At 35.6% G+C, this 15,861-nt stretch overlaps 1 protein-coding gene and 1 long non-coding RNA gene across 2 annotated transcripts; one reads left to right on the top strand and one right to left on the bottom strand.

Moving 5' to 3' along the window:
- Positions 1-2,250: 2,250 nt before the first annotated feature.
- Positions 2,251-3,313, top strand: LOC148926380 (uncharacterized). The gene is made up of 2 exons (XM_089059109.1): positions 2,251-2,890; positions 3,261-3,313. Exons 1-2 carry the CDS (start codon positions 2,251-2,253, stop codon positions 3,311-3,313), a joined length of 693 nt encoding a protein of 230 aa, XP_088915235.1.
- Positions 3,314-11,960: 8,647 nt separating this feature from the next.
- LOC148926379 (uncharacterized) lies at positions 11,961-13,741 on the bottom strand. The gene is made up of 3 exons (XR_016130550.1): positions 12,500-13,741; positions 12,316-12,387; positions 11,961-12,208 (listed from the first exon to the last, which is right to left on the bottom strand). It is a non-coding gene; the product is annotated as an uncharacterized LOC148926379 (long non-coding RNA).
- Between the last annotated feature and the right edge of the window lie 2,120 nt (positions 13,742-15,861).

Below are 15,861 nucleotides of genomic sequence, written 5' to 3'. Positions count from 1 at the left end.
TGAGAGTGAGGAATTTTCAAGGGTCTTAGGAGCTTTTTGGAGTTACGTGTTAGAATTGACAACCCTAATCTTGTAATCAACGTTTGTATCGCATGAGCATAAGCTAGGTGACTCGTCCTTTCAAAGTATAAACTATGCTAGGGTATTGTAGTTGGAATTTTGTATAACCATAACTGTGAACACACATCCCTGGGATTCCCTTATCTCTATCGTCTTTCTCTGTGTTTTATTCGCTTTTTAGTTGGTCTATGCTTTCTATTGTTTTTAGTTTTTCAAAAGTTTTCAAAACCGAATCGTTTTTCCAGATAGTATTTGAGTCTTAGTAGAGGATAGACACTTTGTGTTCGTCTTCCCCGTGTTCGATATCCGGTACTAAATAAAAGTGCATCAAGTTTTTGGCGCCATTGCCGGGGAAGACAATTCACTTTGGAGTGATATATTCAAACGGATAATTTTACTACTTTGGATTTTACTGCTTTCATTTTTTATTTCATTTTTATTTTCGTTCTTATTTTTATTTTTATTTTTATTTTTATCTTTCTTCTTTTTTTTTAGTTTTTGCAGGTTGTGCAGATTCGCGTATCTTGTGGAGATAATAAGATGGCGGAGCCTACCAACCACGATCTTATCATCGCCCTCCGAAAGGAGGTGGAAGAGATGCGAGAAGAGAGAGCTCGGACAAAAGCTGAAAAAGAAAAACGAGCAAGGGAGGTAGTTCCAGTCTTGAATATGTTTAGTCATGGTAACATTGTGGATATTCCTGCAGGTCCGCAGATAGAGGCCAACAACTTCAAGTTAGGGATACCCTTAATCAATAGGGTTGAACAAAATGCCTTCGCAGGAAGAGACACCGAGGACGCAAATCGACATCTCACCAAGTTCGTGGAAATAGCTAATACAATCAAGATCAATGGTGTTGATGATGATATTGTGAGGGTAAGGCTTTTTCCCTTTTCCTTAACTGATGCTGCTAAATAATGGTATGATTGTCTACCTGCAGATAAAACCAAAAATTGGAAGGATCTAGTGGTACTCTTCCTCGACAAGTATTACCCGCCTGGCACCATCCTAAAGCTTAAGTGTGAGATCTTTCAATTCATACAAGGATCCGATGAGCCTCTATATGAAGCTCTCGCACAAGCCCTTCTCCGCAAATGCCCGAACCATGGTTTTGGAATAGACCATCAGGTAGGAATCCTTTATAATGGGTTTAACGAAAAAATCTCTAGTTTGTTGGATTCAGGGGCGAATGGGGGATTCTTGAGGAAAGGAGGAGTTGCTGCTATGGAGGTGATAGAGGAATTAGCTACAAACAGTCGAGGTTGATCCAAGGAAAAACACAAAGCTGAAAGGCTAGATGCAGTGAAGAAACCATGTGGGAATGAGACATCCCAAGATTTGGCATTCATCAGAGCAAGACTAGAAAAATTGGAAGCTCTAGGCAAAGAAGGGAATGCCATCAAAGATGTCAAATATGTCCAAAATGGGGGTGATCCCAACAGGCTTTATAATAATAATTATCACCCTAATCAGGGGGGCGGTAATTTTAATAATTATAATGGAAATCACCCACATCCACATGTATCTCATGCTAATAATCATAACTTTGTCCAATCTCATGCAGGGTTCAATCTAGGCAAAGAGAAAGGAGTGGAGCCACCTACCAAGGAAGACAAATATGAGGCTGGCATCCAAAAGATCTTGGAGATAATGTTAGAGGATAGAAAGAACAACGAGACCAAGATGGGAGTTGTAGAGGAAAGACTTACCAAACTTGAATCTGGGTTAAATACTGTTGTCTCCACTGTGTCCATCATTAAGTTACAAATGGATCAATTCCAAAAGAAGGTAGTGGAGGATAAAGGCAAGGTTGTTGCCAAGGTTGTCGGTACCAACAAGGATGAAGCCAGTACCTCCGGAACGAGTTTTAGGGACTGTCCGACACCCAGTGGACCACCGCATACGTTGCAGCGGGCCGCCACTGGGGAGTTTGGATCCTGCCCGACGCCTGGCGGACCGCCGCAAACCCCGCAGCGGCCCGCCACTGAAGAAGAGGCAGAGGCGTCTGCCAAGAAGGAACTCGTGCGACACAATGGGATTGTACTCCCCTTCCAGCCGAGGAAGCCGTTCAAGCTTGAAGAGCAATTCCGACAATTCTTAAATATGTTTTGTAAGTGTCATACTAACCTCCCTCTTGTTGATGCATTGCACGAAATACCTAGGTATGCCAAGCTCTTGAGAGAAGCGGTGATGAAAAAGCAAAAGCTCCAGAAATCTGATCTAAAGCTACCTCTTCACTGTAGTGATATCATCCAAAAGCAAAGGACTGTCAAGCAGAGGGACCCTGGCCAATTCATCATTCGTTGTTCCATTGGAAATGGCAAGGTAGACAAGGCTCTTTGTGATCTTGGAGCTAGCGTCAACATAATGCCATTGGAGTACTACGAGAAGCTCAACATTGGGCCGCTCAAATCCACAGATACCTGCTTAAGGATGGCCGATAACACTGCGATAAATGCGGTGGGGGTAATTGAGGATGTGTTAGTAAAGGTTGATGACTCCATATTCCCTGCCGATTTCTTTGTTTTAGACATGAAAGTTGATAAACAAGTTCCTCTGATTTTAGGCAGAAATTTTCTAGCCACATGCAAAGCTCTTATAGATGTAGGTAGAGGAGAAATCACAATAAGTGACCATGGAGGAAAGTCGACCTACAACATCGAAAGCGCGATGTTTAAGTATGAAGAGGCGAAACAAGCTAAGATGGAGCATGATTGCAGGGAGGTCATGGTGACCGATTTGTCTAAGCCTTATGATCCATTTGGAGGGGAAGATCTTTCTAACCCTACTATTTTCATTGTTAACACTTTACCTCAAGCTCCTAAAAAGGGCGAGCCTAATCCTACTAAGCCTACCTTGCAGGAAAAGCCCAAGAGAAAGAAGAGGAAGAAGACTCCACCTCAAGATGACCCCGAAATCTACGTAATCAAATCCTCGAATGGAAAATTCAAATGGTGGAAGAAAGTTTTCAACAAGTTGGTTCCATTTGCGCTGGCAGAGACTAAGATTGTTGGTACGAAGGCACTCCAAAGGAATCCTCATGATGGGGGATAACTCATGAGCTTCAAAGAACGTTAAGCTAAAGACGAAAAATAAGCGCTTGTTGGGAGGCAACTAAACCTTGTTTTTGACAATTTTTGCTTTAAGTTAAGTATTTTTTTGTTTTAGTTTAATTTTGTGCATTGAAAATTTTTTCGCAGGCTCTGATTTCTCCGCGGCGGTCCGCCACCTGCTCGCTGGAACATTCTGTTGACACGCGGCGACCGCCGGACATGCTGCGGCGGGACGCCGCCTGGGTGTATTTCTCCAGCGCGATTTTTCCAAAGTTCAACTTTCGCCCGGTCAAGCCTCAACGCGAGAATTTTCAAGGTACGTTTTTTTTTCAGTAGTTCACTCACGTCCCTACCAACTCTGCAAACTTATTTTACACTTTGTTGTAAATAAGTTTGGGGGGATGAAGTGGTTGACCGTGAGTTTAGGATTTTTCTTTTTGCTTTAAGTTTTTGTTTTTGTTTTCAATAACCCCGTAGGTGAATTTTGTGTTCTAAAAAATGTTTTCTTGAATCCATGTCGTGAACTTAACATGAAGAACTTAGAAACACGCATGCTTAGGGACACACTTTAGATCGAGTTGCCGATGATATTACATTCCATCTAATGTTTAAGGGTGACTTAACGTTTTGATTAGATGGTTTGGTGAAAAGGTGCATAATTAGTGAATTGCTTGTTCGCCTTGAATCATGCTTTATACCTTGTTTGGATTTGAGCCTTAAATTTATTCTTGTGTGATTTATTTGCATGCATGTATATGTTTCTAGAACTTGCTCCTAGTCTTGCCTAAGTTTACATAGTGTTTAAGTTGATTTAGGAAGATGTTTGGCCATCTTTTCTTAGCCTACTTTTATCCAAAATTTTGACCCTCTCAAAATTTCAAAATTTTTCCCTTTGGAGCCAAGTTTGAGCCTTTAAGCCTTTTCTTTGGAAGCCAGAATAATGGGGACAATTCCTTGGGTTAGTTTTTGCTATCTTATTTGTAAAGGAATTGGAGAGATAAGGGGAAAGTATAAAAGTAGTGTGCTTAATGTAAAGAAAGTACAAGTTGTGAAAATGAGAAAGAATGCAAACATGTGCTTGGTCTTAGAAAAAAAAAAAGAAAGGATGTGTAAGAAAAAAAAAAAGAAAAAAAAAATTGTGAAAGGTTGAAAAAAAATATAGAAAGAAAATCAAAGGATTGGAAAATGAGTTGAAGGAGAAATAAATAAAGTGTTAAAAGTGTCTTGGGTTTAGAAAAATGGAGTTATCTTTACTCTACTTGGGATATTTTTATTTTTAAGTTACTTTTTAGCCAAATATTCCTCAGCTACCAAAGAGCCTACATTACAACCAAAGATAAAGACCTTTCGGACTTTTGAAGCTTAATCACATTTAGTAGAGGAGGGATTAGACTTTGAGCAAGCCTATGGTAAACTTTGCATGATGCATAATTTGAGTGCTTATATACACATTACCTTCATACACTTCGAGAGTGAGAGAACACTTCCCATCTTTGGAAGTTTGCCACATGTGAGGGCTTGAATTCAAGGTGTTCCACGAGTTAGTAATGAAAGTGCACTAATAAGCCTTGCTTGATTTAATTGCGTTAATCTATTCTTTCATCTTTTGAGGCAATTATGACGTCTAGTCCTTGTGCATTCCGTGCGTCTATTTTGTGTCTTTATTATTTTGTTCGTGGACAAACAAAAATGTAAGTTTGGGGGAGTTGATACGCTCGGATTTTGCACTGTTTTAAGGCCATTATTTGGTCCGTTTTTTTTGTCAAAGTCACTTTACGCATCCATTATATGCATATTTTGTCTATTTTGGTATTTTGACGTGTTTTGTGAGAAATTTGCATAATTGAGCCGAAAAAGGGAGCCAAAACGCCAAGTTTGGGAATCTGGAGTCAGACGGCGACCGGCATCCGCCGCGGATGTGTGCGGCGACCGCCGGCGCCCGGCGGGCAGATCAATGCAGCGGTCCGCCTCGGAAAAATATGCTTGGAAGAGAAGTCTCATCCGGCGACCGCCGGAAGATGTGTGGCGGTCCGCCGCCGAGGGAACAGACTCTCTGGACTCCAACGCGGCGACCGCCGGCCAAGGTGCGGCGGCCCGCCGGAGAAAGGCGGCGAATCCGAGAAGCCCTAGAAATGCACCCAGTTTTACCATATTTTGGAGATTTTTTTCCTTCTACAACAAGGCATGGCTTTCCCCTATAAATAAGACCTCAAGCTTCATCAAAATTAGAGAACTTCTACTTGCAAAATACTTCATAGAGATCAAGACCTAGAGTACTTCATTGGTGCAAGGAGTTGGAGAAGGATTTCAAGAACATCAAGAACGACAAGGATTCAACCCACGGGTTTTATTTGCTTTAGTTTTATGTTCAAATTGTCTTCCCTTCAATTTATGTTTTTAGCTTATTCAATTATGTGTAACTAAACTCATAGGATTCTAGGGATGTGTTAGTAACGACTTTGGTTATACAAATTCCTTTTTCTATCTAATATCCGTTTTGTTTTAACTTTGTTTCTTCCCTAAGTAGTTTTGATGCTGCATGATTGAGTGACAATCGTGTATGATTTAATATAACTTGCTTCATAACTGTGACAGAGTTCTAGCGAGCTAGATTCACTTAGTAGACACTACAGTTAGCTTCCCTTAAAACGGCACTGTTAATTGAGAGTGAGGACTTTTCAAGGGTCTTAGGAGCTTTTTGGAGTTACGTGTTAGGATTGACAACCCTAATCTTGTAATCAACGTTTGTATCGCATGAGCATAAGCTAGGTGACTCGTCCTTTCAAAGTATAAACTATGCTAGGGTATTGTAGTTGGAATTTTGTATAACCATAACTGTGAACACACATCCCTGGGATTCCCTTATCTCTATCGTCTTTCTCTGTGTTTTATTCGCTTTTTAGTTGGTCTATGCTTTCTATTGTTTTTAGTTTTTCAAAAGTTTTCAAAACCCAATCGTTTTTCCAGATAGTATTTGAGTCTTAGTAGAGGATAGACACTTTGTGTTCGTCTTCCCCGTGTTCGATATCCGGTACTAACCTTTAGCTATACTATATATGCTCTGTATACTTGCAGTTTTATTTAGTGCTAATAAAAAGTGTATCAATCTCATTCATCCATTGGTTTCCCCTTTTCACTCGATCTATATGCATGAAGGTTCAAGAACACTGATTAATTGGTTAGATGAGAAAAGATTGATGTAAAAATACATTTTCTTGATAGAACGAACGGTAGAACAAAGTAATAGCCTTGATTCTTCAAAAATTCTTGAGTTTCAACTTCAATTCTTCTCAAAAGATGAAGAAATCTTGGAGAAAAGTAGAAGAAAATTGAGATAGAGTGGAAGAGAGGGGAGGCATGAGTTGGGGGAGTGGGAGGCGTGTATTTTGTGATCTAGGGTTAGGGTTTTGTCTCTTATTTATACAGTGCAAGATATAATCTCATACTTAAATAAATAAAAATATTTGAGGAGATATGGGAGGAGATTGACTATAATATTGGTGAGAAATAAGGGGGTTTCAAATTTTTATGCTATTTATTAGCATATGATTTTATTTGGATATTTCACGGAGTAGAATAAAATATCACGAAGCAGAATAAAAATAATAATCCTCCCAAATATATATGGAGTAGGCGATTTTATGCCAGGACTTAAATTCAAATCCTAATTTAAATAGAATATGGCAAGATCTCCTTAGATATGGTAACATATGCTAGAATATTTATATTTATTAATGGAAGAGAATAAATAAGGGATCAAATAATATAATAAAATAATCTCTTCTCCCATAAATAGGAGATTTTTGAAAATCTCCTTGGAATAAGCATAGGGGTCGAAAATTCTATGGAGAAAATAAGGAATGATCGGACTTTGGATTTAATTTGGATAAATATCCCAAGCGAATAATTAAATCCACGAAAAATAGAATTCCTCTCCAATAAATAGAAGTAGTCGAAAATTCCAATTAAATAATGGTGCTCCTATTTAATCTCACTCATCCCTTAGGAATAATTCACCACAATATTATTTCACCCCGCATCAAACTATTCATATAATTACGTCACAAAATCCACCATTTTTAATTCCACCTCATATTCACAACAGATTGACCTTTCAACGGTCACGTCATATTTTCCACAATATTGACTATTCAAAGCCATGTCACATAATCAATAAGTTTGACTATTCAACTCAAACTCAACTCCAAATTGCAATTAGGTCACAAAGAATCATGCAATAAACCACTCATCATTAAATCCACATTCTTCATAGCATTAAAAGCATTTAATGCAAAAAAATTTATGTCTCGAAAATTAGGGTTCGAAAAAGTGGGGTGTTACAGTATCATTTTAGGTCCGTGAACTTTGAAAATATCATTTTAGGTCCATGAACTACAAGTTAATATCATTTGAGGTATTTTGAACTTTTTCCGGACGAAAATGCCCTTAAGGCCTTCAAAAGGCAATTTGGACAATTCTTTCGCTACTCATCTTGCGTCAAAGATATAGAGTCCAACAATTTTTTTACTAGTATTTAATTCACTTACCATCCAAATTGAATTTAAATATAATTAAAATTTACCGTAAAAAATATGTGTTAGTTTTTCAATTATTAGATGAGTAATTATTTAATGACAATGAATTGAGACTTGATACTTTATTTTATTTTTTCAATCTAAACTGCATTTTAATAACTTGCTATAGGTGATGAGTGAATTATATTTAGTTTATTTGTTTTGAAATTAGATAGCTATTAAGTTGGATTGTCATTCGGAGATGAATTTCAAAATGGAGTTCAATTAACATCTAAATTGATTTTAAATATAAAAATTTGCCGTTAAAAATTGTTGGATTCTATTTCTCTAACGCAAGATGATTGGCAAAATAATTGTCCAAATTGACCTTTGAAGGTCTTAAGGGCATTTTCATCTAAAAAAATTTAAAATACCTCAAATGATATTAACCCATAGTTGATGGACCTAAAATGATATTTTCAAAGTTTACGGATCTAAAATAATACTTTGGCAAAGTTTGTGGACTTAAAAAGATGTTCCCTATTCAAGGAAAGTTGCATAGCTTAAATAATTTAAGCGTTATTAAGAATCTATCTATTCTTCACACAAGCTTATTAAATTTCTCCAATAAGGCTCGCTAACACTTTTGAGAGACTACGAGCAAGGTTCTTTATTTGTGGTGACACATTTTAAGAAAACTAGTATTAACACCTGTGCATAGATTTTCAAATAATGAATACAAAATATAATAAATATATAAAAAATATAAATTCTATTCAATATAAAGATTTAAAAAAACAAAAATGTATTTATTTTTTTTAACTCTAAATGAAGAATTTACTACTCTCTAATGAATGAAATATCTATACAATTTTAATTTATAATTTAAATGGAGTAAAAACAATAAAAATTAATGACAAAAAGAAGATGTGTAACTATGTTCAAAGAATATGACTTAATTAGAATAAGATATACAAATAAAGAAAATATGTGTGAGTAAAAATATTTATTGATAGGGATATGGTAGTCATTAATCCTAATAAAAAGTAAATCAAAATTTAATAGTTTAGTTAAAAAAAATTAATTGAAAATTTTCTGGAATATTAAACATATCCACATTAAATATATGAATAAATTAAATCATAAAAATTTAAAACTTCTTTGAGAAGTCAAGTTAAAAATGTTGTATTATCCAATAATCACACTTTAGTTGATTATTTATTTCTTCTATTTAACTTCATACCATAGCATAACTTGATATACATGACCTAGGACTAAATGAATTTTTAAAATTAGTAAGAATAAATTTCTTACTTCATGCTACATATGCGTATAAAAAGTAAATTGTTACTTAAAATAACGATAATATTTTATGCATCTTGGTTGTTTTGAATAATGTGACAATTTACACTACTATTTATATTAAGAAGTTATACAAACTTTATAAGTTAGATTTAATTTTAAATATATATAATTTCATCTTATTCTGTAATTATGTACACTAAATTTAAATATAAATATATTTACATACTATATATCTTTAATATTAAATATAAATAATAAATTTAGTTTTAATATTGCATACGATAATTTTAATATATAAAGGATTATAAAAAATATTTAATAAATCAGTTATTGAATTAAAGTAAATTTAATTTTAAAAATACATACTATTATAATTGTTCCAAATCTTGATTGGGAAGCTATCATTTAATTGGACCAATTTTCTATCCAATGGTTATCATTTCTCTAAATGACCAAAAGGGTAAACAATATAGCTTTATATTTTCCTTCCAAAAAGGGCAATATTGACTTTCCATCCAACTCTCCCTTTTAGTAGTATAGATTTTATTATTTTTTATAATAATACTATTGCGTGAAATATTACTATTATAAAATAAAATTTATAAAAAACACAAAATAAATGACAAACTATTATAAAAAATTAAAAAACATGAAATTATATACTAAAAAATATCAAAATATATACTAAAAATAACAAAAAGTGTGCACTTAGCAAATTTTGATCATCCAATAATCACATCTTAGTTGACTAATTATTTTTTTATGTTTAATTTCGGACTATAGCATAATTTGATATGCATGAGCAAAGAAAAAATGTATTGTTAGTATAGGAAAAAGATAAATTTTATTATTTCCCGCCATATATACGTATAAAAAGCAAATTGTCACTAAAATAAGTAATAACATTTTATCACATAAAATTTATACTACTCTTTATATTATAAGAAGTCATACAAATTTTATAAGTTAGATTTAATTTTAAATATTTAGAATTTAATCTAATTCTGTTTCTGATTTAATTTTAAGTATCTATAATTTCATCTATTTTCGAAAATATTGTGTGTGGAGGATAAGTTCTGTTGACATAGTAGTATTAGTAATGATAAAAAAAAAATGTATTCTGAATTAAGAAAATGTGTGAATATTAATGAAATAAATTACTAAAAATGAAATGTGAATTTAGTAATGAAAAAATAAGACTTATTTTTGGGCGAATGGAATAGAGTATATATATTCTCTTCATTCCACGGTAGTAAAGTCATTTCATTTTCTGCATTTATTTTGAAAAAAAAATTATACTATAAATGCAGATGGTAAAGTAATACTGAGAATTATAATGTAGAGAAGAGTCTATTTTACATTATTCTATTTTATTTTACATTGTTCACAAAATCTAATGGAGGTATTTATACAAAATTACAAAGAGTTAGTCCTAACTGATAGACTCTGCAAATTAAAATCTTTGGCTAAAAAGAATATTGAATAACAAAAGGATAAACAAAATCTAAAAGATTACTACTATTACAACTTAAACATAATAGCAAGAACTCGTACTAACAATGATATTGAAATAAATCAAATTTAAAAGATGATAGTAGATATTCATTCTTCTTGATCAATATCAAACTAAACAAAATGTCATAATTAAAATCAAGCTTTATTGTACCTAGATCAACCATTCAACTACACTATATTTATGATTATACAATAATCGGTTGATTGTGATTGAGAAACACGCATCCGATAAAAGGTTGTAGGACAAAAATAATTATCATAGAAATTCTTATAAAATAAAGCTACTGAAACAAAATTTAATTGGCAAGCTAGGATTTTTTTGGAGGGATTTAGGATCAAGGGAAGATGATACCTGAAAGAGAAGACAAAGCACAACACTGTCGTGGCGGCACGAAAACCCTTCGGCCGAGATAAAGCACACAAGAAGAGAGAGATTGGATTCTTTTGGACTCTAATAGATTGGCCGATGTCAAGAATGATAGAACCGCAGGGATGAGAAAGACAAGTGATCAAGATTATTTTGTACTGTAACTTTGACAATTTGGTGAGGTGATACAGGGGAAGAGACGATTGTCACTGACGGAACCAGCTAAGGACCAGTGCCGTCCGCCATTTTACACAGGGGAGTGAGTAGTCGTGACTGTGGAAGAATGGGGCGGTTGGAGAGTGGAATTAATTGGGGCAGAGTGAACAGAGTGATAGGACTTAGAGGAAGAAAGGAGCGAGAATTGGAATTTTGACTGGGAATTAATAGTATAATAAATCTTTTAGCTTTACTCAATGGAGTATTATTCAGGGATGTGATCAAATAAAAACTCTAAATATTGTACAAACTCAAATCTATGATCTGAACCATTGAAAAATGTCAATAGATCATAGAAAAGCATCAACAGGAAAATGTCAACAGAATTTCAACGGTAGTCAATGATTGATGTTGTGTTGATATTGTGCTGATACTGTGTTGATATTAAAATTTTGAAATTTTACACTGCGTTGATATTGTATTGAAACTGTGTTGAAACTGTGTAGAGGAGTTTTAAGTTTGTACAATATATAAGTTTGCATTTTATCACTACCTGTATTATTCAATAGTTTACTACTAGTATATTAAGAATATATATACGAACCAATATTTAATTTAAAAACCAGATCATATTTTGATTTCTATTATCTATTTAAATTTATATCTAAAAGTTTAATATTTAGCATTATAGGGTCATATTCTAATGCTTATAGCACCCTAATCCAAAATCAAGACCAAATCTCCATCCTTAGATTTTAAAATGAGTGGATGAGATTAAATCTTACGAATCTCAATAAATAGTAGACAAAATATCAACAAAAGTTGTAATACCCGCGCCAGTTTATAATTATTTGTGTTCAATATAATAATGTGGAACTAGAGAAGTAACGTCCTCTCCTTTCATTTAAATAAATGGAACGCGAGCCTTTATTGAAACTAATTCTTTCTTTTATTATTTTCGTTACAAGTAGATAGAAATAAAAATAAGGATGAGCGAGCAAATTAGAACAGACTAAAGATACACTTCGGACTAAAGAAGTTCGAATATCCTTCTACATACACAAGCTATCAAACTAGCTTTCCAATGAGTTACATGGAGTAAAAGATCGGGATGTGAGCTTTCAAACAAGCCCTTCGGTTTTCTTCCTTTAGGCCCGAACCGCGGCCCGTTCCCGAGAAGCCCGTCAGCCCGAGGATAGCGGGCTGGGCCGGGAGCAATACAGCAGCCAAGTCTTGCTCTACCCGAAAAGAAATTGAGACAATGACAAAAGTTAACAAAACCTCATATAACAAATGTGAAAATCTGCCAAGTAAGAGGAAATTCTAGGAAATGAGACGACAATACCTTGCAAAAGTGAACACAAGTTGTACTAAAAATAGCAAGCATACTCCTGCACCTCCCCACCTCAACCGAGAGCTGCAATGAGAAAACAAAAGTTCTTAAAACTAAGGAGTACAAGGCTGCAAAATCTGTGTACTAAACAATAAATTAAGGAGGGACAAACTGAGATAAAACAAGTAGAGTTTACCTCTCAATGCTGCCAAAAATTGGAGGCTTGCCTCTTTTGGAGTGGCAACTTATCCTTGACCGACTCCTTGCCATTCAACTGACCCAAACCGTCGCCCTCCAGCTGCACCAAATCAGTCCAACCCGAGCAGCCACCTGCTCCCCTGCACATCAAACAAATAACCTAATGAAGGTAGTACTTAGGCTTCAAGAAAGAGACAAATGAAATGAATTAAAGGTGCCATCTGCAGCATGAGAACAAAGAGCTTTGACAGCCCATTTAATTTCCCTAAGGTACACAAAATCAGCCTATAAAAAGCCCCTCCACCACACTTATGAACTCCCTTCCGCATAATTCAAACTTCCAGCAACATAACAAGATTGAGAGTAGGAGAGCTTGAGTTCTAAGAGCTGAAAATTCAAGCAGCTGGGGTTTCAAGAGGTAATACACCCCATCCTTTTTCTTAATCAATCTTTCATGTCATCATGTAGAAACACTAGAACCAGAAGCAATAAGCTACTGCCTTTACATCAAAAATCAACAGCTTAAGTAGTTTTCACAGCATAGAAACTCACATGTTGTTGCAACTGCCTTCAAATGTTAAAAGCCCCACCACAGTGGCACATTATAACCATTTCAAGATCAATACTCTAGCCTAAAGATCAAGCTCATTGCAGTGAGCTAAACATTAGCTCAAAACTCACAAACTCAAGTCACAATAATAAAAAAAAAAGGCCACCAACATAACTACTGTCCAAATCTCAACAAAATACATAGAAGGGAGTATAAGAACGTAGCTTTAGGGCCGAGGGGATCCTCGGAGACCGCCGGTGACGGCGAGGCCATGAGGGCAGCCGCGGGGACTCCACGGCAAGCTCCAGCTCCTGAGGTGAAGACGGTATCGCGTACACCAAGCAACGGCAGGATGGCCATTTGCAGAGCCCGATCCCAGCGTCGAATCGCCGTGGCTGTGGCTGCCTCGGCGGCGCATCCAGACGATGATGGTTGCGATAGCGATGAGGGGAAACGCAGCTCGACGGAGGGCCGGCGGCGCTGGCGGAGCAGAGCTGTGGGTGCACAGAGAGAGAGAGAGGCGATGCTCCCTCTCCTTCTCCGACGGTGCGACACCAGCGACGAGCGGCGGCCGCAAGGCGGCGGCGGCGGGTGGCGGCGTTGACGACGAGATGGCGGCGACCGGGTGAGGCGGCGATACCACCGAGAGAGATGAGGGAGGTTGGATTAGGGCTTGTGTTGTTTTGGGGAAGATGAAGGATGAGAGAGAGAGAGGCCGATGGATAAGGGGGGAGTAGTATTTGGGCCTCATTAGTTTTAGTGGTTGGGCTTCTTCTTTCTATTTTATTAGTTGGGCCTCCTAATATTTTTAATCAATGAGATGGGCTAGTGGTGTAAGTATTAATTTGGGCCACTAATTAAATTAAAGTAGGTATGAGGAATCTAATTAAATCATGAACTCTCCTAGGTTATGAATTTAGTAATTTATAGTCCGCCAATTATTTTCCACGAGGATAAGTCTAATTGTCCCGGATTTTAGTATGGGTGCTCAAATGATTAATTATGATACACTAACGATGAATAGACCTCGAGCCTAAATTTTTCTTAGTACTTAAATAAATGGCATAGGAGGTAGCACCCTCTAGTTAAGCGAATAATTTTCCAATTTAATTAAATCTACTGATTTAATTAATATTCAAGAATTCTAGAACTCTTCTAGAAATTTTTTTTTAAGAATAAAATGATCACGCACTTAGGATGCATTCATGTTTAAGCTTAATGGATATCTCAAAAATCTAATTAAGTATCATTTTATTTCCTAAAGGGACGTCTTCGAACGTCATCTAAGACCAAGTTAAGGAAATTTCGGAAGGAGCTTTAGCTTTTGAGGTGGGCATTCTTTCAAAACGTGATTTCAGTATGAAAATGTGAATCTTTGCTCAAGTATATTGTCATGCCATGTTTTGTTTTATGATTACCTATCTGCTTGGCTATGCCAATTTAAGTTAAATCGAATTCGGGTCCCAGTAGGGCCGCAAACCCTACTCGGACTAGTGTACACATAAGGGGATCGTGAGCTAACAAAGGAGTTGGCCGGTCCAGTGACCGTCGTGGAATGTGGCCACATTCCCGGTTCACATCAGTTTCAGATATGGTATATCCATGTTATGTGATTGCGCAATCAAAATCTTTACTAAAGGAAAAGTATTTAGTGACTCGGGACTTTTAAGTAAAACCCCGTGATCACTTAACTGTGGCATTGACAATTAAAGATAGAACTATTTTTGGCAATGTGCCCACTGAGTATATCAAATACTCAGCCTTGCATGTTATTTTCAAATGTGCAGGTTGAACGTGGACGAGCAGGCGAAGGTGTTGGGACAAGCTTTTTAAATAAGTAGTTAGGTAGCCCAAAGTAGCATGTCTTCATACGTGCTATTTTGTCTTGGACTCTTCCGCTGAAATCTAGAGTTATGTGCTAGAAAGCTATGAACTTAGTCTTGATACTCTGAACACGTTTTGACTATGTACCCATATGCCTTTGATACTATTGATTTAAGTGATTCCATCATTTTTATTGTTGTCCCTTGATTACTGAGAATTGTTTAGTCGCGAAATAGCTACGCTCACTAGCACTAGGGAGTTGTGGTCGTGACAGGGTAATATCTTCATTATGTTATCATATGATAATTTTCGTGAATATTTTTTTATATCAACATAGTGTATTACAAATATCAACAATATCACATAAGAATATCAACACTAGTACAAGAAAATATCAACACATATTTATTGAGATTTTTACATGGTTTTATTGAGATTTTTTTATGTATTTGTTGATAAAAATCAGGTTATCAACATTTACGAAAACTAAAACAAAAAATATCAAATTTCATCATCCGAACGTTGTCGGAACATATGCAATTGAGATCTCGTTGGAATCCTTATAAAATTATCTTTAATTTAATATATTTTTTGCGAAAAAATAATTTAAATTGAGAGAGTTACATAAATTTAAAGTTTTTAAGATGATTTTAATGAGAGTGAATTGACATTAATACCCTCTAATTTTATTTATTAATTTTCTTAATTAAAAATATAATTCATGTGGCATTATTTCAACCACTAGATCTTCTAATCTAATGGTTAAGATTTAGTCTTAGTTTAGAATTGCTAATTAGTTAGCAATTGATCACTCCCCTGTCATTATAATTATTAGAAATGGGCCAATCACCCCTTAAAAGGCCTCATAAGGGGGAGGGTTATCCACACTTATATAGAGAAGCTAGGATCATCACCAAGCCGATGTGGGATAAGATATTAGAGTTTTAACACGCCCCCTCACGTGTGGGCCAGAATGACGCATCGGA

The sequence above is a fragment of the Salvia hispanica genome, chromosome 5 (genome assembly GCF_029641045.1).
Source record: "Salvia hispanica isolate PSC_SH4W2 chromosome 5, Shi_PSC_v1, whole genome shotgun sequence".
Lineage (NCBI taxonomy): Eukaryota > Viridiplantae > Streptophyta > Magnoliopsida > Lamiales > Lamiaceae > Salvia > Salvia hispanica.
Note: the sequence above shows the minus strand (reverse complement) of the source record. Positions and strands in the feature narration are given on the sequence as shown.